The following is a 24484-nucleotide window of genomic DNA, read 5'->3' as shown; positions in this document are numbered from 1 at the left end:
GATGAGCGAAAATCTAGCCCAATGAAGGTTATAGAGCAGTAAGACTAAAAGACAATTTCCTCTGTTCATTAGTATAGTAGACAGAAAATATATACAAGTATTGGACCTGCTTGGTGTTTTCTAGGCTTGATAAAGGACTGGAGTGAAGCCCGAAACGTTGCCTTTGGCACTTAGTAAAGATTCACATTTTTCAAAACAACCGGAGTGCTGCTGTTTTCTTCATTCTTGGACCTGCTTGGTGTTTTCTAGGTTTTTTTTCTGTAATTTTGATCTCCATAGCTCAAAACATGAATAAAACTCAAAACATTAATTAACCCCATTAGGATGATTTTGTCTCTAAAAAGATTTAAATAAATCTCAGTTGGAATCAAATACAAGTTACTGTTTTATTATTACAAATAATAACTACAAATAATTTTCAAATTTAAATGGTTTCATTATACTTGAGTCTTTGAGAGACTACTGTTAACTTTCAAGGAATTATTTTCATATTTATAAAGGGTAGTTCATTTATTATTATGTGTTTATTATTTGTGTTTGACTGTGTGTATTATTTTTGAAAGCCTGATAATAGACTGATGCTTTCTATCCAGATAAACACTAGTTTAGTGTGGACGGTGCTAGCTTTTTCTACTTCTACATAAATACTAGTTGCCCCTGTTCTCATTTGTTAAAGCTCACCCATGTGTTTGAGTCTCCATATAGTTGTAGGGCAGGGATCACCAACCTTTCTTACTCCTGAGCTGCAGTCAAATATAAAAAGACTTGGAGAGCAAAACAAGCACCATAAAAGTTCATGGAGGAGCCAAATAAGGGCTAAGATTGGCTATTAGGGGCCTCTATGCACCCTATCAGCTTACAGGGGCTTTATTTGGTAGTAAATCTTGTTTTTATTCAACCAAAACTTGCCCCCAAGTCAGGAATTCAAAAATAACTACCTGGTTTGGGGGCACTGGGAGCAACATGTTGCCCCCGAGCCACTGGTTGGGGATCACTGTTGTAGGGTAACAAGATATTTTTTAGGCATGCAGTATAAGCATATCTTTGCAACATACATTATTAATTGAAAAATCTTTTACTGATTTACACAGATATAAAATGGAATGTCTAATGCTAGGTAACAAATAAACAATATTATATTTCCCTAGTAAGTAAGGAAAAACATTGCAAAGCTAAATCATTAAGGTTTAATAGAAAGGTTATGGATGAGGTGGGTTTAAAAAATGTGCATATAAAGCATTCAAGTAAACTGGGACATCTGAGACTTTTCTTAGGTACTTAGAGGTCGATAATGCATGCAAAAAAGTAATCAGACAAGCTATAATGGATAATTAAAAGGACATGGGCAGTAAAACAAAGTTAAATTTGTTTTTAACATCTATATATTTCAAAAAATGAGATGAAAGGGGGTAGGACCTTTGGTATCAGGGGAGGCAAACTGGTTAATGAGAGAAGGGAAAAAGCAGATATTTTAAATGTATTTTTCTTTCTTTAGCACAGCTGAGAACCATTAATAAAGCCTATAGACTCAGTTGTAATAATTTGGTTGGCTCAGAAACAGGTTTAAAAGAGACTAGAACATGGGATATTAAACAAAGGTCTGAAACTTGAGAGTATATACCACAGGGCACTAGAAGAGCTTAATGCTGTGATTGCCAATCCACGTTATAGAATTTTTTTCCCAAATTCTTTGATGTCTAGCATTGTGCAGAGAGAAGAAGTGCTAATCTGAAGCTATCATTCAAAACCAGAACTCATTATCAGCCTGAAAATATAGGCCTGTTAGCTTTATGTCAATGGTAGGAAGGTTTTTTAAGGGGGTAAGTTAAAATGTATAAGATATTGAAATATATTCACAATACTATGGGAGGCATTTACTAATGCCCTATTTTTTTGGTTCAGACTTTTTATGCCATTTTGTTGTGTGGAAAAAAACATGATACACCGCTACAAATCTAAATGCAAAAAAATCCAATTAAAATCTGTCAAGATCATGTAAAAGTCAATGGCAAATGTCCCTTTTACAACTGGAAGATGTTTCTTTGCTTCATGGTTTAAGAGGTTTTCAGGGGGGGGGTTGACAATAAATCAAAAAAGTTGTGGTTTTCGTACAACAAAAAAAAAGTTTTTTTTCCCCGCAAGTTTTTTCGTTCGGGCTTATTCAATTCAGATCTTTTGATAAATGACTGACATTCATGAAAATGAGTTTTGCCATGGTTTCAAAAAACTATAAAACCATGAAAATCCAAATATTGATAAACGTACCTTCTGGTTTGGGCCGCCATGATTTTACATGTGATAATTATTTCCAGGCAAATGAGGAGATATTTCTAAATTATTTGATACAGTATTACATCAATTATGGAATATTGCCAATGAATATAATGTCTGTACTTGGATAGTGAATTCAGAAGGATAGATTACAATCATGGTAAATCATTAGTGATGAGCGAATATTTCTGGCAAGTATGGATTTGCAGCTAATTTCCACATTTCATCATTGGCAAATTGTTTTGTGAAACTTCCGTGCAAATTCGCTTTCGGTCAAAAAAAGTCGCTGTTGCGTCAAATTGGGCATGGTCATGTCAAAATAGGCGCGGTCGTGTCGAAATAGGCACAGTTACGTCAAAAGACACGCCCGACAAAAAAAGCTACTGCCAACAAAAAAAGATGCAGACGACAAAAAAGTCAAACACTTTTTATGGATTTTATCCCATTTCGCAAATTTTCTTGTTTCCCAAATTTTACACCGAAGCGAAACAGGACAGATTCACTCATCATAAATCATAGTAATTGGTCCAGTGTTATAGTAGCATACTTCCTTCTGGGTCTGTCCTTGGTCCTTCGTCCTTGCTTTTTAATTTGTTCATAAACTTGAGATTGGCATTTTAAGTACCATCGCTATTTTGCTGATGATATTTAATTGTGCAAAGCTATAAGTTCCACGTTTTTAATTAGAATAATAGATTTTAGTTTAGATTACTTCAGCTTGCTGACGACCAGTTTTTAAAAGAAACAAACTGTAGTGCTTGATGATAGAAAAGTAAATTCGGGGACTTTTTTACACTTCTGTAACCAAATGCACGAGCCCAGATGGTTGAGCAATAATAAATAAGGCCCTTTCAATAATACTTCTACATTAAACTGAGTTATTACTCTTTTACAAAATGTAGTAGATAGTTAGCTTTAAGTTAGTTTTTAATACAGTTAATTCTAATAAACTTTAAAAAATTATATATTTTGTGCATTTGTGTATGTAAAATATTAATTATAGGGAATTTAGTGGTAAGTGATCTAGAATTCTTCTTCTTGATGTGCAAATCTGTCCCTTTCGCTTTGCGGAAAAATTTGCAAAACTGCCAAAAAAATTCTCATAACAGCAAAAAAATTGCAAAATGTGCTACTGTCATGTGTCATGACTTTTTTGATGCAACTTTTTTCTTACTCAGGGAATGTTTGTGGCAGTTTCACCACAAATGGCATCATGGCAAATGCAGAATTTCTCAGCGAATCTATGCCTGACAAAATAATTTGCTCATCACTATTCTTCTTTAGTGATGGGCGAAATAATTTGCCAGGCATTGATTCTTGGTGAATTTCCACGTTTCGCCATTGGCAGATTATTTTGTAAAACGTCCGAAAAAATCTCCATTTTTTTTTTGATATGTGCGGCAAAACAATAAAACGAACAAATATTTTTTTTGATGTGCAACATTTTCGCCAATTCGCTCATCACTATTCTTCTGTAGAAAGTTTGAGCCGCATAACTGATTTATTTGCAACATACACAATGTGGGTATCAGTGCTCCAGTGTGCTTACAGAAGGTGCTACTTGCCCCAAAACATGGGAACAGCTAAACATGAATATTAACTTTAAAGCAGACCATTTTGTACTTTTGTAATTTGTTTTCATGATTTATTAGACTCTTTTGGAGAAAAAGACGCTAGAACAGCCTCTCTCTGAGAGTTGGGGTCAGTGATCCTAAATGAGTTAAAAATAATATATGAAAGCAAATGTGCTCTTTAATTGAAGACAAAGAAAGTACTGTATATACTCGAGTATATGCTGAGTTTTTCAGCACCCAAAATGTCCTGAACAATTAACCCTTGGCTTATACTCGAGTCCCTCCGGCTAGCACCCTCTGTTACTTGATTCCCGCTCCCGCTGCCCCTGCCCCACCAACCCCGGACCCCCTGTGCGCTCTTCTGCATGCCTCTCCTTCCTGACTCCTTGGTCCCCCCCCCGGTGTGACAAAGTGACGCCACACGCTCCCTGCATTAAATATCTTACTGTCCGTTAAATAGCAGAAGAAGGCTGTGGTGTTGGAGCTAATGCCAATATAATAAATGGCTATGGGTGATATCGGTGAGTGCAGAGGATTTGTAATTTTTGTCAATTTCCATCAACCCCCGGAACCTTGTGCATTTTGTGGGAATCGGGGAGGGGCGGTCCAATAGCAACACAGGTATTAATGAATGATTCCTTCTCCAGGTGATCATGCTGTTAAGCCTGTGGAAGGCAGGGGGCACCCTGCTAGAGGAGGCAGTAGGGGGGAGCCTGGCATCTCGCTTACTCATTCCCTGCACATATTTGTTCAGTAAGATTGATAGATCCTAATTTTATTAGAATTTATTTTGATTATTGAAACTTAGCAGAAGCTGCTGCATTTTCCACCTTCGAGTTAATAGGTTTTTCCAGTTTTCCTAGGTAAAATTAGGTACTTCGCCTTATATTCGGAATTGGCTTATACTCGAGTATATACAGTAAATCTAAATGCCTGCAGTGCTGATAATGTCTGCCCATTATGCCCAAACCATACAAACCACATTCTCACTGAATTCAAATCTTGCCAGAAAGTAGATGAAATGTATTTTTGTGGTTCTCTTTAGGCAGGTTCGTGCTTGCTGGCTTACTAACAAGTTGTGAATGCTGAAAATGTGTTTCCCTAGCAATGAGAGTGTTTCTGAGAAAGATATAGTTATATTAAATACAGTAACACAGTCAGCTGTGTGAACCTCAGAAATTCAATTAAAAATGTTTTAAAAAATACATTTAATAAATGTGTGGTTGTTCCAAGCAAGTAAAAGAGCTATAGCTTAAATTATGGGCTATATTTGAATGTACTAAATGTAATGTGTTGTTACATACAATATGCTAAAGCAAACCAGTAATTCTGTTACTCTCTATCAATGAAATATTATTTTATTATTAGGTTCAGTTGCCACAGCATGTCGAGACCCTGGAGTACCCATGAATGGAACCAGAAACGGGGATGGCCGGGAGCCTGGGGACACGGTTATTTTTCAATGTGACACAGGCTATGAGTTACAAGGAGAAGAGAGAATAACTTGCATACAAGTGGAAAATCGTTTCTTTTGGCAGCCCAGTCCTCCATCTTGTATAGGTACGGAACGGATTATATATTTTCTTCCCTTATGTCCTTTAAAATGAAGAGGAACCAGGTAGACTCACTCACTTGCTTATTTGGTTAATATCACCTGAGACACACATTGCTTTGTCAACTTCAGGTCCTCTTTACCTGTGTGTAGTGACAGGATTGAATGTTGTTTACTTGTCACTGCAAGCACGGGGCAGATTTCAACCATTAAGGTTTTTGGGACTTGGACCCAATTCGTCATAGTGACCTCTTTGAGGCAGGGATCTCATTACAACAACGTACTGAAGCTCAAAGCACTTACATAGTCATCACATTGTTTCATTCATAATATGCAATCCAGTTGACTTTATACCTTGTAAACCACTGCTTACATTTTTGGTGCTTATATAAATAAATAAATGCAATTTGGAGACTATCATCTCAAAGGGAGACTAAAATATCAAAGGGAAATTTTTTTGATATACCTATAAGTTGGCTGAAACTCACCATTTACTTGTCTGAAATAACAGGATAAAATGTAATAAATATGTGTAATATGGAAACTCTCCTCACCTGTTATTAATAAATCTGTTTTAGACTCTCCCACTATGCAGAGAGTAAGGGACTAGGGACCTGGTAGGTGAAACCTACAGAGTTGGCTGAGCTTTCCAACCTGTTTATTTAATCCTTAATGATTTAGAGACATCTTTAACAAGAATAATTAAATGTGTGAAGGTGCTTTTATCATTTTGGAGCTGCCGCACAATGAGAGAGTGACAATCTGTACACAACCCCAGTGGTACTACCACACCAAACTTCTTCTGAATGTGTGTCCCCTCACCATTTTCCAAAATGATTGCGCCCTGGGCTGGGTTCTCTGCTACCTACCCCTAATGACAGCCCTGTTGCCATATATCGAATCTACTTAATAGGATAATGTGAATATCTACATTTTAAAATATTGCTGACAATTCTTCTTGTTAAATGCAAGAAACTGTCATACATTTTGCTGCAATTAATTGGCGATATGCACACTGATTATAAAAATAGGCCTCCTTTTTGAACAAATTCAGGTATGAGATCCCTTATCTGGAAACCCATTATCCAGAAAGCTCCAAATTACAGAAAGCCCGTCTCCCATAGACTCCATTTTAATAAAATAATTCAGATTCCTTTTTTCTCTGTAATAATAAAACAGTACCTGTACTTGATCCCAACTAAGATATAATTACCCCTTATTGGGGGCAGAACAGCCCTATTGGGTTTATTTCATGGTTAAATGATTCCCTTTTCTTTGTAATAATAAAACAGTACCTGTACTTGATCCCAACTAAGATATAATTAATCCTTATTGGGGGCAGAACAATCCTATTGGGTTTATTTCATGTTTAAATGATTCCCTTTTCTCTGTAATAATAAAACAGCACCTGTACTTGATCCCAACTAAGATATAATTACCCCTTATTGGGGGCAGAACAGCCCTATTGGGTTTATTTAATGGTTAAATGATGAACTAAGATATAATTACCCCTTATTGGGGGCAGAACAGACCTATTGGGTTTATTTAATGGTTAAATGATTCCCTTTTCTCTGTAATAATAAAACAGTACCTGTACTTGATCCCAACTAAGATATAATTAATCCTTATTGGGGGCAGAACAATCCTATTGGGTTTATTTCATGTTTAAATGATTCCCTTTTCTCTGTAATAATAAAACAGCACCTGTACTTGATCCCAACTAAGATATAATTACCCCTTATTGGGGGCAGAACAGCCCTATTGGGTTTATTTAATGGTTAAATGATGAACTAAGATATAATTACCCCTTATTGGGGGCAGAACAGACCTATTGGGTTTATTTAATGGTTAAATGATTCCCTTTTCTCTGTAATAATAAAACAGTACCTGTACTTGATCCCAACTAAGATATAATTACCCCTTATTGGGGGCAGAACAGCCCTATTGGGTTTATTTAATGGTTAAATGATTCCCTTTTCTCTGTAATAATAAAACAGTACCTGTACTTGATCCCAACTAAGATATAATTAATCCTTATTGGGGGCAGAACAATCCTATTGGGTTTGATTAATGGTTTATTGATTTTTTAGTAGACTTAAGGTATGAAGATCCAAATGACAGAAAGACCCTTTATCCAGAATACCCTTGGTCCCGAGCATTCTGGATAATGGTTCCTATACCTGTATTTAAGAAAACCAGAAGTTAAAAAATATATACTTTTGGTGAATGAAGAATAGGAGATTCTCAAATGAACAAAACATATGCTAATACATGTCTCTTAGTTTAAATGTTCATGAAACCTGACACCTATCATAATAATTTTGATTTCATATCATTCCAAATCACAGGGCAATTTAATATCAATTTAAGATAATTTATTTTCTCAATGTTCTTTCTTAATCTCCTCCCTGAAGCATACTATAAGATTGACAAGCTGGCAGAATCTGCTTATTGTCTAAATTATTGCTACTAATCTTATATTGAAATTTCGGTGCTTTTTAAAACCCACCACTCATGTTTAAAAAGGAAAAATTATGACCCCGGTACATTTTTTTGAAGTATATATATATATATATATATATATATATATATATACATACACAGGGTATAGTAGGGTTATTGTAGACCAAAGGGTAGGCCATATGGTTTTTAGACTAATTATTGTGACATCAAATTTCAATATTAAATATAAAAAAAACTTTTTTAATGCAGGATTCGGGATCAACTGATGCATTTTGTAAACAAAAACCCTTGCTTTTCTATAAGAGAATCCATATAAAGGGGTTGTTCACTTTTAAATTAACTTTTAGTTACTGATATTCTGAGATAATTTCCTATTGGTATTGGTATTTTGAATTATTTAACTTTTTGTTCAGCAGCCCTCCAGTTTGAAATTTCAGCACCTATCTGGTTACTAGAGTCCAAATTATCCTAGCAACCAGGCAGTGGTGTGAGAGATATATTTATAGGAGAATACCTGAATAGAAAAATAAGTAAAAAAAATAACAATCAATAGTTTATGGGCTACTGGCATCAGTGACCCCCATTTGGATGCTTGAAAAAGTTGAGAAGTTGAAGAAGGCAAATAATTCAAAGACTATAAAAAAATTAATAAAGAAGACCAATTGATTAATTAAAAGTTACCTTGAAGGTGAACCACCCCTTTAAGGAACTGAGCAGCATCTCAAATTGTTCTTCACAGTAAGGGCAAGGTTATGGGAGGTAGCTCTTAGTACCAGTTGATCCAGGGACTGGTCCGATTGCCATCTTGGAGTCAGGAAGGAATTTTTTACCCTCTGCTGCAAATTAGAGAGGCTTCAGATGGGGGTTTTGCCTTCCTCTGGATCAACTAGCAGTTAGGCAGGTTATATATAGGCATTATGGTTGTGCCAGGTTGTGATATAATAGACCAAATAGATTTTAGACTACGTTTTGCAGACATAACTGGAATAATATGACTGGAAAATATAAGGCAGATCCATGCGTAACAGAAAGTAGACACAATACGATTCCAAAGTACAGTAAACTGATGCAATGAATTCAGGCAAAACAAAATGGTAGGTTCTCTTTAGGGGCTCATTAAGCTGATCAATAACTAATGGTCGTAATACTCTGTAATAACGATAGCTATCATCTCTGTCTTACAACACTGCCTCATAGGGAAGTATCGGAAAAGGACTTTCATTACTTTAGATAATGCAAGAACAAATGTAAATATATTTATATTGTAAAATGATATTTTGCACCCAAACAACTGTTAAAATTGATTTTATGCAGATATATAGAATCTATTTTTTCCAGCGGTATACAGGTACGTTTAATCATACTGCATGTTAAAGAAAGAGAACAAGATATAAATGAACTTAGAGTGATGCCATTTTCAGTTAACCTTAAACTGTGATATCACTCCAAGGAGAAATTACAAACACGGAAATGTCATCTAACAAGCGGCCAAGACCCAATGGGGATTTTATGTATTTTCTGACACTTGCTGCTGAGTTTCCTGCCTAGAGGTACTTAAAACTGACAAAGGGCTTTTGAAGTCCTGTGGCTTGCAAGTGAAGTTAATTGCTATCATTGCTATTAATTGAAAGTATTTCTGACGTGGGAATAACCAGCTCAGATGTAGGTATATGCTATAGAAAACCAGTGTTAATAATGAAGAGGTTCAGCTACTTGAACAGACTCAAAAGAACCATAGCTTAATCTTAACCAACTCTCTTTGTCTTTTGAGTGACAGATTGGAAATAGTAGCCTTTATAAGTTATAACATTAAACATAACTTATGTAGCGTTAACATTTCTTTATAATACAAATTGGGTTCTAAATGGTCAAACAGAAAACAGGCAGCGTATCATCCGACAATAGGTGAAAAATAAAACAAACAACTGCGGATAGACATGAATTGGTTAAACCATTGAGTGTGCCATAGATCTTTGGACTAGAAGTTTATATATTAATAGAAATTAGTGTCAGATGTGATTCATAGGAATGTTCAGATAGAATCATTGGTTAACTTTATAGAATGTAAAGTATCAGAGAGAGTTAGTTATAATACTGGATGTGTTCACTTTTCTTTCACTTGACCAGGGGAGTCCTTAATTGTGCCATCAATTACATAGTGTCAGTTATACTTTGTCCAAATTTCCCATTCCCATTAAAAATTCATTATAAAGACCCATTGATTGTAGCTTCTTATACAAAGCTTGTTTACTGGCCATTTCAACACCAGCTTCTAGATGCATACCAGTTATTAGCAAGAACAGACCTGGTTACTGTTATAAATGTGAGCCACCACAGTACTGTATGGCTTAGAAATCTCTTCCATCCCTAAGTTGAGTGGAGACACTGCGGGAGAGTGATCAATGAGCTTGCCGATCATTTTAGAGATTCATTTGAAAAAGTCATTCTGTAGATAATAAACTAAATTGCAGTCCCAACACATATGAAGTAAATCTGCTTTTCATCAACAAACCTTTCAGCACAGTAAGTAATTAGGAAGAATTATAGACAATTTGTATGGATTTATATTCCATCTGAGTACAGATTTTTTAACAGTATCTATATTATGAATACATTTAGTTACTTTTTTGGTCCAAAGCAGCACTCTTTTGCATGGTTGGTTTGTAAATTGACATTGAATTTCCCATATTAACTCTGAGGTCTAAAAGTTATAGTTTTCCTTCAGTAAGTTATAACATAACTATATTCCTCTCCTTGAAGTTGTAGTGCCACTAAGAACATTAACTAATTTGGAGTCATGTGCATCTTTGTCTACTTGTAAATAAAGCATAATGTTTAGAGATATTTCTGTTGGAGTTATTTGAAGGACAGACATATTCCTTTGTCTTTTACAGTATATCACCCATTTTGCTTATACTTTTCAACCCATTATTTATGCCCATTTGAGGAATTACCTAGAAACATAGTAAATTAAGTTGAAAAAAGACACACATCCATCAAGTTCAACCATTTATGCCTATATAGAACCTGCCTAACTATTAGTTGACCCATCTTAAGTCTCTCTAATTTGCCACAGAGGTGGAAAAAAAATCCTTCCTGACTCCAAGATGGCAACAGGACAAATCTCTGGATCAACTTGTACAAATTATAAGTTCTATTAGCTACAAGGACATGTTACTAATATTCGGAGAAATCTGCTGACCGATTCATAGCATCTACAAATCACATTTTGAATTGTATCTTTGAAAAATGTTGCCCAAAGTCATGCTTGGATTTGGAAGATGCAAAAATCCTACTTTTCAACCTTAATTGTTGTGGTCATTTTGCCAATTTTCATTGTGACACATTGAAGGCTTTGTGGAGCTAGCAACAACTTTGCTTTGATTTGAGCAATGCTAAGTTGCAGAAAAAAAGTTGAAGAAAATGATGATGATGATTTTAATCTGATTATCTGGAGCTCATTTGCTCCACTCTGAAATACTGACCTTTACAGCTCCTTCAAATGAACTGGAAGCCTCATTGTGTTTTTTCTTTCAACCCTCCTGTAATTTTAAGAAAGTTGCGCAAAGTCGAAATTTTTTCGTAGCGTTAAAACTTGCGCGAAAAGTCGCGATTTTTTCGTAGAGTTAAAACTTGCGCAAAACGTCGCGCCTTTTAAGTTTTAACGCTACGAAAAAGGCGCGACTTTTCGCGCAAGTTTTAACGCTACGAAAAAATCGCGACTTTGCGCAACTTTCGGAATGGCTACGAAAAACTCGCGTTTTTTCGCGCAAGTCGTAATGGCTACGAAAAACTCGCGTTTTTTTGCGCAAATCGTAAAGACGCCGAAAAAAATCGCAAAAAATACGAAAAAGTCGCAAAATGTTCGTTTTCCAATCTGAATTTTTCCAATTCGGATTCGAATTTGTGTCTTAGTAAATCAGCCCCTATGTGTGCCACAATGAACATCATTATTTAATGACATAAGTAGACACCATTCACAAGTAATTATTGTACAATGAATGAATAACTATTGAGTATTTTACAATTGTACCTGTCGAAATTGTTAAAATGCATGTTTGCTTTTTTTTAGCACCGTGTGGAGGTAACCTGACTGGTTCTGCTGGATTTATTCTATCACCAAACTTTCCTCACCCATATCCTCACAGCAGAGACTGCGACTGGACTATTACCGTCAATACTGACTATGTTATTTCCTTAGCATTTATAAGGTATGTATGTAATATCTGCAGGTAACATTTTATTTAAGATGAGAATATATCATGCCACAACTGGTTTCGTGAAAAGTGCATATCTTGCTTTATTCAGTTTTATTTCTGAAATGCAAGGAGTTGAAATAAAGAAGAAGAAGAATTGTAAGGATCACTACTCTTGGCATTAGATGGCATTTGGAATGAAGGAACATTTAGAATGCAGATATAGCAAAGGAAAATGGGGATTTTTTTTCAAAAAATAAATTACTTCACCTTCCAAGTTTACTGGCTGCATTGTTGGTCTGATCACGACCCACTAGGTGCCAGAATAGACATTTTTAGATGATTTACAATAGATTTATAACAGACAATCATCTAAAATCTGTAGAACAGACAGTACTTCATTACTGAAGAGACATCTCCACACAATGGGTCAATATGAGGGTCAGTGCATTAAAGGAGAAGGAAAGGCTATTAAAGAGTTAATCTCAAGCTGCAGGCATACCTTCAGTTCTCTCAATAGTGCCCTTAATTTCTCCTGTTCAGAAGATCAGAAGCCAAACAGGAAGAAAAAACGCTGAGCTGTGTAAAGAAAGTTCCCATAATGCCTCACTCCTGCACAGACACCCTGACCAAGTGAACATGCTCAGTTAGTAAGACTATGAGAAAGCTTCCTGCTGATTGGCTCAGATCCACATTCCTAAGGGTGGGGGAAGTGAGTTCTTTGCATTCTTGAGGGAGGGGGGAGCAGGAGAGAGCAGAGAGCAGAAAGCTGCGTGTCTCTGGCACAGGAATTACAGTCACAAGAAATCTTTTTTCAGAGAAGTCAGTGCAGCGTTTCTGTGATTGTTTCTGTGAGTGCTTATGGCTGTATTCACATAGACCTTTCTGAAAAAGCTTACTGAGTTTTTACCTTTCTTTCTCCTTTAAGCTACCAAAAATACCCTCCCCTTTAAATAAAACAGGGATTTTTTGTCCTTATATTGCAATATACTTCAAGCTGGCCAACTAGGTCACAGTCATCCCCGTTCTGGCCAGTCCTACACTCACTTTCATTTGATTCATTAAGAATTCTACTACTGTATTATACATTTCTCACAGGGATTATGTTTCATTAGAAACTTGCTTGCTTTTAAAGTTAAAACTCCCAAATGGCTGCTCTTTAATTTGCCACCACTGGGATCACCTGACTGTAGCTGGGAGTGATGGGAGCTACAACATGGAGCTGGCCACTGCTCCTGTATAAACTATAGCAAAAAAAAAGGGGGAATTGAACCACTACATTTTAAACCTTTAGGCAGGGGTGTAATGAGGCTTTATACAAAGAAAGCCCAGAGGTCCTCTCCAGTAACCAATTATCGATATAAGAACATTAAGGGGCATATTTATTATGCTGTGTAAAAAACGGCGAGAAAATTTGCCAAACATCGCCAGGCTTCACTGTGTAAAAAAGGCATAAAATCGGCGTAATTTTTTCCGCGTTTTTTCTTCCACCGGAACTTATGGTAAATAACGGTGTAATATCCGGCATTCAGATGGCGATCTTTTCCATTTATTTTACACAGCTTTTTACCCCATTTTTTTGGTGAATTAGTTTTACACAGGATTATAAATACGCCCCTAAGACATTCTATGCATTAAGATTTCAGAGATGTACAGGCTATCTAATTGGACTGTTGTACAACCCTCCACCCAATCAGTGCCTCAGGTTCACTAGAAAATTCATTTTAAAATCAAAATAACGATTTTCTATTTATACTTGAAAATTATATGTGCTACAAAGTGTATAATGTTAAATGAAAGAGATGGGAATATTATTAAATGATTCACTTTATATTTGTAGATAAATTCACATCTTCTGTAGCATTCCCTATTATTCACTGGTGGGATTTAGATTGGCTCTACAAATGAAACAAATTACCTTCTACTACTACTAATTTAATATATATGGTACCCTCACTATAAATTCCGATTACAATTTTACCAGTGGGCCTGAATTTCATGATATCTTTGCTTGCTTACGCCAGTGACTTAGTCATTGCCTTGGAGAGATCAGGTAAACAGAGCTGTAAAGTCAAAACTTAGAGCATTAGCAAAGCTGAAAAATTAAGTGGTCGTGTTTCTTCCTGGAAGAAAAGATTGGCGATAAATCTCAATAAAAAATCAGCTCTTTGCTTTTGATTTCTAACTTATAGGTGACTGTTCAAATCTAGTTGCTGATTGGTTGCTCTGGGCAACATAGATGCTCCAATCTTAGTAAACACTCCCATTAATACTTTTCACTGATGAATTCACCAAGCACCGTTAATAAGGATTAGCGATGAGCACATTTTTTCGCCAGGCATTGATTCGCGCCGAAATTCCACATTTTGCCATTGGTAAATTTTTTTATGAAACTGCGGTGAAGATTTGGAGTGAAAAAAGTCAGAAATAATTGATGCTCACACTTAAAAATTGTTGTGCATGCAAAAAAATTGTGTGGTAGCCACAACAAATGCATCTTGAAACATTTTTCAGCGGTCTCGCAGATTTTTCGGTGAAGTGAAATGGGACAGATTCACCCATCACTAATTAGGATATAATGTGCAGGATATTCGTCTTCTGTATTTTATAGTATATACTGCGTGTATGTGTATATATATATATATATATATATATATATAAATGGTTTCCTTTATCTCTGTAATAATAAAACAGTACCTGTACTTGATCCCAACTAAGATATAATTACCCCTTATTGGGGGCAGAACAGCCCTATTGGGTTTATTTCATGGTTAAATGATTCCCTTTTCTCTGTAATAATAAAACAGTACCTGTACTTGATCCCAATTAAGATATAATTACCCCTTATTGGGGGCAGAACAGCCCTATTGGGTTTATTTAATGGTTAAATGATTCCCTTTTCTCTGTAATAATAAAACAGTACCTGTACTTGATCCCAACTAAGATATAATTAATCCTTATTTGAACCAAAACAATCCTATTGGGTAATACTGTTTAAATAATTTTCTTAGTAGACTTAAGGTAGGAGATCCAAATTACGGAAAGACCCCTTATCCGGAAAACCCCAGGTCCCGAGCATTCTGGATAATGGGCCCCATACCTGTACTCTCTTTTAGACTTACTACTTTTCTTTTCATGTCTAAAACTTGTATTGCATTTCATTTTATGAAGTGAATTATTTCCAAACTGACCTTTAGTTGGGATGTTTTTATTCCTGTGATTCACGGTCCCATGTTTAAATATTATATCAGTTTTATTGACTGTTCCCGTTTTCTACACTTTGCTTTTGTGACTGTTTATTCCCAAGAGTGTAGGTAATTGATTGCTAATTGGTTCTGTATTTTATATGATTTTCTCCGCATTATTTCCCTCATTGCTCTCTCTAGATGGACAGGAAAAGTACCTAATTAAAAAGGTGCAGCTGCTTATCAGAAATTAATTAGGTATCAGGCAAGATGTAAGCGTTTCACTTGTGTTGTGTTCAGCATTTACTGGCAATTTGTCTACTAACAAGTCCCTTAAAAAATGTTTACGGAACTGGTTTTGTTTAAACAGGGTACTTGGTCAAAAATATGTTTTTTTAGTTTGAAAGCAATAAGAAACTTTACAAAGTCAGAATGATAGTTATTTAGTTGATTGGCATGTCTTGTTAAAACATTGTTTGGGGTCATTCAAATTATAACAGCTTTGCCTGAAGCTAATTTGAGAAACATGGCAGACCAGTGTACCTAATCATATTGCCCTATTTTAAAATGCCAATTAAACTGTCCATTTGATTTTTATTTGTTCATTGGACAGTGGTATACATGAATGTGATTTTGCAAATGTTCTGTTCCTACAGTCCAATTCAACAGAGTGAGATTGAACTGAAATCTTGTTTTTTGTTTTTTTTTTCAAGAAAGCAGAGAGAGTTAAGGAATTTACTTTTTCTGACACTGTTTCAGCTGGAGTTTGGCTACTAATAAATCAGCCCCTGAGGGAAATGTCACACTGGGCTACTAATAGCTACTTTTTCAAGGCTACTAAATTTCAAAAAATCCCCTGCCATAGACAATACTGAGAATTGCCTCTGCTAAAACACACATAGAGACAATTATCGGTAAATGATCAGCATTATTTTTTTTAGTAGCCACGACAAGTAGCTGCTACTAGTAGCTCAGTGTGTTTTCACCTTTAGGGCCGTGGTAGACAGGGAGATTAGTCGCCCGCAACCAATCTTCCTCGTTGCGGGCGACTAATCTCCCTGATATGCCATCCCACCTGCTTGAATGTAAATCACCGGTGGGATGGCATATGCGGGAGATTAGTCTCCCGCAACAAGGGAGATTTGTCGCGGGCGACTAACTACCACGGCCCTTAGAATCTTGGTCATATATTAACCATACAGGTCAAAGAGCCCAAACACAGAGCTGTAGCCTCAATGGAAGGATAAATATATATATACTTTTCAAATACCTAACTTGTATTAATGTTTATCTTGCAAGTATCTGTCCTAGGGTATGGTTAGAATGGGAGCCAAATGACAACACACAGAAAATTGCATTGGTGCCACATTCTTCGGGGGAAAATATAATAAGACATAAGTAGAAAATAAACAATAAAAAATAATATAAATTCAGAATTTGCAATGTATTGGTCTTAATTAGACAATTGTTTTATTGTGCATAACACATTTCTAAGGCCTGCTTAATAGTGAAGAGCGAATCTGTCCCATTTTGGTTTGCTGAAAAATTAGCAAAACTGCTGAAAAATTTGCAAAATGGCAAAAAAATTGCAAAATGCAGGTACCGCATGACATTTTTACTTGCCCGTACCCTTTTTGCCGCAGCCGCAGCCTTTTTTTTACTTGACTGGGTCTTTTTTGCGTGACTGCACATTTTTTGCAACAAAATTCTGCTGAAGTTTTGCGAAACAATTGGCCAGTGGTGAAATGTGGAATTTTACTGCAGATTCGTGCCTGGCAAAAAAATTTGCTCATCATTAATGCTTAACAGTGTTTATGGATACACCACACTGTGGTACAAATGATGACATTTGCATTTTTTCTTGCAATGGTAGATAGAATCACTAAATCATTTCTAGGCTCACAGAAACTATAGAAAAGTTGTGCAAAGGAAAATCTGAGCATATTTTTTTCTGTTAATTACTTTTATTGCATTCCCTACCATTTTGTGCATTGACCCACTGACCACAATAATATGGTTAAGGCCTTTTTCATCTTCCCTTTTTCCTATTTCTAATGTGCAAGGTCTTATTTGTCTGTCTGCCCATAGAAGCTTGAAATTCCTGCTGGAAGGCAGCAATTACACAGTTTTGTGCATACAGAAACAGAAATATATGTGTGAAATCTTTGAATATGCATATGTTGAATCATTTATGGGTTAAAGACAAGCCCTGCAGTTTATATTTTTTTCTTGTATGCCTGTAATAAATACGTTCCAAAAGTACAGGATTTTTTTGAGAAAAAGTCTTGCACTTGTTGTACTTCAAATAGGACTGGAACATTGTACTTTTATACGCTCATACATCAAAGTATTCCCTTTTTGCTACAGTATACCCTAGAATTAATAGCAGAGAGGTTAAAAACAATCTGTAATAGGAATCTTGAAATATTCTAATGCATTATCTGATATTAAATGTTTTTTTCTTCTCAATTTGCAGTTTCAGCATCGAGCCAAACTATGATTTCCTTTATATTTATGATGGTCCGGATAGTAATAGCGCACTTATTGGAAGCTTCCAAGACAGTAAATTACCGGAGAGAATAGAAAGCAGTTCAAACAACATGCATTTGGCTTTTCGAAGTGATGGATCAGTTAGTTTTACTGGTTTTCATTTGGAATACAAAGGTGAACTTTTCATTTAATGTTTTCATACTTTTACTTAGTTTTAACTTTCTCTGAATCATAATATTCAAATGGATGGAAAGGCTTAGGTATATTTATTCTTTCTCAAAAAAACCACGTGTATAAAAATAACATGAGTTTATTTTTTTATTATACGATCCTCAGTATTGAATTAAATGCAAGAGAGATCTTAATTTCAGAAAATTCAAGAGAAATCTTAATCATGCTTTTTTGGATTTTTTTTTTTTTTTTTTTTCTAGACCAGTTTTTTTTTTCCAAAAAGTAAAAAAACTCATCAAGTTCTTGTTGCCTCCCTTTACTTTATAAGTATGGCTATGAAAATATGAAGTCACATTTAGCCTGTTATCATGTGATAAACACATTTCAATTTTATTCAAATTGAATTCACTTTTATTTGGACATATATTTACAGCTAAATTGCGTGAATCTTGTTTCGATCCTGGAAATATCATGAATGGGACCCGGCTTGGAATGGATTATAAACTGGGATCCACGGTTACTTATTATTGTGATGCTGGTTATGTCCTTCAAGGATATTCAACACTTACATGCATCATGGGGGATGATGGAAGACCAGGGTGGAACAGAGTCTTGCCCAGCTGTCATGGTGAGATATCTATTTTTTATTTCACCGCTTAGACATTTTCTCTTCTATACACTCATGAATTATTCTGTCTATAAAGAAAAATGTAATTTGACAGCATGAATGTGGAAATGAATGAAACTGAGTAACTTATTATTGCTTTATTTAAATCTGTATTACTTTTTTTAAAAAGAAATCTACATTTCATTACAGGATAGCCAACATCTGCTGAAGCCCCATAGGCAGGATTTCATTGACAAATATGTCTACCATCAATAAACCAAGTTCTAGTTCAATACAAAAGAACCTCTGGCGTCCATAATTACATCATATACATCTATGGCAGTGGAGAGTTGCAGTTCAGCAACATCTCACAAGTGCATACCTTCCAAATTGTGAAGGTCCCGCCTGTGTGTTGAAGTCACATGTGCCCGTGCTCATACCTACTAGCCGGAATTGGCAAATACTGGCCAAATTAGGGTTACATATGTTTTTGCAAAAAAAAAAAAAATAAATAAATAAATTAGAGACATTTTTACCAGTGATATAACGTAAAGTAAACATTCAGCAGGCAGATTTAAGGTGCCCATACACTATAAGATCCGCTCGCTTGGCGATGTTGCCAAGCGAGCGGATCTTCACCCGATATCCCCACCTACGGGTGGGCGATATCGGGTAGCAAGTAACTTAAAAAAAAAATAACCCTGGGGCCAAACAATCAGATTACATTTGTGGTTATGGGGCAGTCGGTTTGGGGACCGCATCAACGAGCCGATGCGGTCCCCGATCCGACCGGATTTTCTAACCTGGCCGATCGAGATCTGGCCAATTTCAGGCCAGATATCGATTGGCCAGGCCGCTCTGTTCTGCCCATACACGGGCCGATTAGCTGCCAAGTCGGTCCAAGGGACCGATATCGGTAGCTATAGTCGGCCCGTTTATGGGGACCTTTACTGGTCTACTGCAGAAAGCAAGTGCTATTGGTTTCTGGACTAATGCAGTATTATTGTACCTATGTGCCTATAGTACCCTATTGATTTTGTCATTACCATTATTTATTTAACAAGAACACGCATACTAGATTGGGTCATCAGTCCCTCCACTTCTCTATTATACAGAGTCAAGTGTGTTGTGATTAAAGCAGAGTTTGAGTGACCAAACTGTACAGAGAGGAACCTTTGAAAGCACAAACAATCATTTACGGACAGAAATTGATTAAACTGTTGGCATTGCCTTTCAGTTACAAACAATGGTTTCTCAGTTGTTGAATAATCTGCATTGTTTTGTTATTGAATTTCTACAAATGAACTCTGTGTGATAAAGTCACTTTCCATAATTGAGATACAGTTTAGGTGCTCTTCAAATTGTCTTTTTCTTTGCGCTTGATAAGCCTTAAACCTATCACAGTGCAATGTTATCTCAACACCACTACTTCCGATACCGCCCATTTGTTAATTAGAAGCAGAGTGTTATTATTTTATCACAATGCAATGATATCTCAACGCCACTACTTCCGATACCGCCCATTTGTTAATTAGAAGCAGAGTGTTATTATTTTATCACAATGCAATGTTATCTCAACGCCACTACTTCCGATACCGCCCATTTGTTAATTAGAAGCAGAGTGTTATTATTTTATCACAATGCAATGTTATCTCAACGCCACTACTTCCGATACCGCCCATTTGTTAATTAGAAGCAGAGTGTTATTATTTTATCATAATACAATGTTATCTCAACACCACTACTTCCGATACCGCCCATTTGTTAATTAGAAGCAGAGTGTTATTATTTTATCATAATACAATGTTATCTCAACGCCACTACTTCCGATACCGCCCATTTGTTAATTAGAAGCAGAGTGTTATTATTTTATCACAATGCAATGTTATCTCAACGCCACTACTTCCGATACCGCCCATTTGTTAATTAGAAGCAGAGTGTTATTATTTTATCATAATACAATGTTATCTCAACACCACTACTTCCGATACCGCCCATTTCTTAATTAGAAGCAGAGTGTTATTATTTTACTATGGGAACACAGTATTAGCGTGCCAAAGGCGTGATTATTGTCAGGCCTAACGCACCACCAGTTTTCAAAGCTGTAATCAAGATGATGGAGGAGCATTGCATTACATACCTCAGTGCTCTATAGGTTCTCCTGACATATTTATAACACCAGTGAATGAGCCACTCTGCTAACTCTACCAAGCGTTAAACTCATGTTTTGACAGAAACAGTTAAAATGTCACACCATATCATAATTCTTGTGTTTTATGTTGAAAGCGCGCAATGTGCTGAGGATTAACATGCTGAATTTGTAAATTTTGTTTGATATTTTTTGTCTGCTCTTTATATTGCAGTTGGTTTTGTTAATGAGATTTCTAATGTTCTAATTGTAGATTAGTGTAGAGAAAATCATTCTAACTGATTGAAACATTCTGGCTGATTTCACACTATGGGAGTAAAGGTCCCCATACACTATAAGATTGCTCGCTTGGCGATGTCGCCAAGCGAGCGGATCTTTACCCGATATCCCCACCTACGGGTGGGCGATATCGGGTAGGAAGTTGCTTTAAAAAAAAATTACATTTGCGGCCATGGGCAGTCGGTTTGGGGACCGCATCAACGAGCCGATGCGGTCCCCGATCCGACCGGATTTTCTAACCTGGCCGATCGATATCTGGCCAATTTCAGGGCAGATATCGGTCGGCCAGGCAGCTCGTTTCTGCCCATACACGGGCCGATTAGCTGTCGAATCAGTCCAAGGGACCGATATCGGCAGCTTCTATTGGCCCATGTATGGGGGCCTTAACGTAAAGATAGGTGTAAGTTTGTTCCAGGTTTAGTAACCCATTGTGACCATTAAATACCCCAAAGAGGTCTCTTGTCAATTATTCACATAATGGTGTACAGTAGTGCAAGGAGCACCCTTCCTTTACTCTTCTGGTTCACACAACACACATAGTAGATTCCAGTATGGAAGATGGTGTGACCATCTGGGCCATCTGATCGTACAAAATTTAAAGGAGAACTAAACCCTAAAAATGAATATGGCTAGAAATTCCATATTTTATATTATAAACTGACTGCACTGGCTTAAAGTTTCAGCATCTCTAATGATATAGGTCGTTACAGTTGTCACAGGAGCTCCCCAGGATTCTCTCCCCACCCCCCCCGGAACTGTCCGGGACAGTGCACATGCTCAGTGAGGTCCGAGCAGCTGTTGAGAAGCTGAGCTTAGGGGTCGTTGCAAATTATCAAGCAGAATTAAATTATTTATTAAATTCTGATGCAAATACCCGGGTTTTAGATCTGTCATGTAATGTGAATCTGAATGAATTACTACTCAGCTTTTTACTGTTACATTTATACTCTATTTATACAGTATATTTTGAGTCGGTCCCTAAGCTCAGTAACTGACAGCAGCACAGAGTATGGGCAGGGAATCAGCAGAAAAGAAGATGGGGGGCTACTGGGGCATTTTGGGGGCACAGATCTTCCCTGCTAAAGGACTGAGAGTGCCTTGGGCTGGTACAGAAGCCCAAAACATAATGTACAACGTTTCTGCCCTACTTCTTTAGTTAGGCCTTAGTTTTCCTGTAAGGCAACAAGAACAAGGGCAGTTACGCTAAAATGGATGCAAATGTTGTGTATATTGCAAATATTTAATGATACTTGCATCCAAATATGCTTTGTGCACTTCTGTATAAGTCTCATTGTGCCGATCTGTTCTCTTCTGCTGAATCATGCAGTGTGCCTATTGACCCTGGAGAACCATTGAGCTGTCGGCATGGAGCAGAACCCACGTTCTGGGCCCCCTGTCCCCCTACGACTGCCGGATCTACTTCCTTTATAGTCACAGGCCTGCTTTGCACCATGCATTGCATTCATAAATTAGCCTGATCTGCATATTTAGATGTAGAATACTTCCTATTAGGGGAAACCCCATTTTCTATTATATAGAAAACCTTGTTCTGTAATAACTGAGGTTACTTAGTTTCCTAACAAGTTTGGCCTCATAGAAGGCGTAAACTCACGTGAGTACATAAATGCCCACAACAAACAGAATAGATAATCCCTGAATCCACTAGGTCTGTGCAAAATATTAACCTCAATGCACGTACTTAAATAAGTAAAAAATATAATGTGCTAAAATGGATATATTAAAAGATTATTAAGCCTATAAACAGGGACCAAAGATTACCTAAAGTAAACGCTGACCCGGGTGTGTATACCCCAGGTCCTTCACTATATATTCTTGTAACTGGCACACAGTAGAAATCAAAGGTGAAAAGCAGCTCACGCGTTTCGTGCGTATGCACACTTAATCATAATGCCAATGATTAAGTGCGCATACTCACGAAATGTGTCCGCCGTCTTGGGTTTTAAAGGATATGAATAAAGACTGAATTTTAAGATACTCTCTGGCTGTCCATGGTGCTTCAAGAGCTGTTTCTTTTAGGATTTGACTATGCAAAATATTCCCTAATCCATTATATTCAGCAGGTCCTTTGTTATTTGCTTTTAGAAATGAAATCCCCCAAATGCTCATCATCAAAATACATGTTTAAATAATCTGTTTCTTAACTATATAATGGAACAATATGCTTTTTCTGAAATATAGTTATGCTCCACAGACTTTCCTAGCACAAAATCACAAACCAAATATGGCGAAATATCTCTTTAATAGTTGAGTGCTATATATTCTCTTTATACCGCCAAGGCAATGCAACAAAAAAGTGGCATTTTCAGCTCAGTAATTGTTGAGAGCATCTGGGATTCAGTGTGTGCAATGAGCCTGCCATTATAAGCAATGACACCCTTTATGTAAGCCTGTTATTTTTCCTCATTAATGAATGACCACATGCCTGATTCAAGGCACTGAGCTTCTTTTATGTTTTAATGGATCACTTAGATGTTAGAGATCATCAGTAAAACCCTCTAATTACTGGTAACCTATGTGCATTGATTGAAGGACGGTTGTGTGTATTTGGCTTAATGGTGCTAGCCAAACGTACTTCAATAGATTATACAGTCATTGCAGTATGTTTATTATTATCACTAATTCTGGGATATAACATCAATAACTTATTCATAAATAATAATAGAAGTTTTATATATATATATATATAGAGATTTTATGAAGTAAAGATGACTGAATTGATTTTTACACCCCTGATTTGATGAAGGTTTATGAACATTAAGATGGATATTTGCTGACAAGGCATTTTGTCTTGACATCTGCACAGCTTGTCTGTCCCCAATTTGCAGATGGCATCAGGGTCAATGAATCTAACCCAATTGTAAGTAGTTGACGTTTTTGCAGTTATTACATTAGTGCAAGGTCTTTCTATCAATTGCAGGTGGAGTAACCCTTCTTAATAGAATGGCTGCAATAAAGCCTGCCATTCTAGATAACCATTAAACTGGGACAGGTTACACCTTGTGGCATGAAATAAAGTTAAATATTTATTTTTTATTATTATACAAATGTAGTGGCTTGTAGCTTTATAAAGTAGCAGAAAGAGTCTGTCTGAATTGCATTTGGCAGAACCTGTCTAAAGAAAGTATTGCATTCCTGTTTCTTATTTACTTAAGGTGGCCATACACGGGCCGATTTTAGCTGCCTAAATCGGTTCCTTAGACTGATTCGGCAGTTTATTGGCCTGTGTAGGGGCAGGAACGAAATAAGGCAGATATCGATCGGGCAGGTTAAAAGATTTAGTTGGATCGGGGACCGCATTGGCTCGTTGATGCAGTCCCCGAACCGACTGCGCCCATTGTTCCTGTTATAATTCGATCGTTTGGCCCCAGGATCGAATTAGCCTACATTTTCCCGATATTGCCCACCCATAGGTGGGGATATCGGGAGAAGATCCGCTCGCTTGGCGACCTCACCAAGCGAGCGGATCTTAATGTGTATGGCCACCTTTACAGTGCTGGCCCAAGCTGGCCAGACACCATAAGCAACT

At 36.6% G+C, this 24484-nt stretch overlaps 1 protein-coding gene across 1 annotated transcript in view; it reads left to right on the top strand.

Annotated features, from left to right (window-relative positions):
- csmd3 (CUB and Sushi multiple domains 3) overlaps positions 1 to 24484 on the top strand; it is a 657789-nt gene that overhangs the window by 406112 nt on the left and 227193 nt on the right. Inside the window, exons 28-31 of the mRNA XM_018094906.2 lie at positions 5214 to 5405; positions 11933 to 12071; positions 17718 to 17905; positions 18336 to 18530. Of these exons, the coding sequence (XP_017950395.2) occupies positions 5214 to 5405; positions 11933 to 12071; positions 17718 to 17905; positions 18336 to 18530 (714 nt within the window). The remainder of the gene's footprint in view (positions 1 to 5213; positions 5406 to 11932; positions 12072 to 17717; positions 17906 to 18335; positions 18531 to 24484) is intronic.

This window comes from Xenopus tropicalis, chromosome 6, assembly GCF_000004195.4.
Source record: "Xenopus tropicalis strain Nigerian chromosome 6, UCB_Xtro_10.0, whole genome shotgun sequence".
NCBI classification, from domain to species: domain Eukaryota; kingdom Metazoa; phylum Chordata; class Amphibia; order Anura; family Pipidae; genus Xenopus; species Xenopus tropicalis.
The sequence above is the reverse complement of the archived record's forward strand: the minus strand, read 5'-3'. Positions and strand labels throughout refer to the sequence as shown.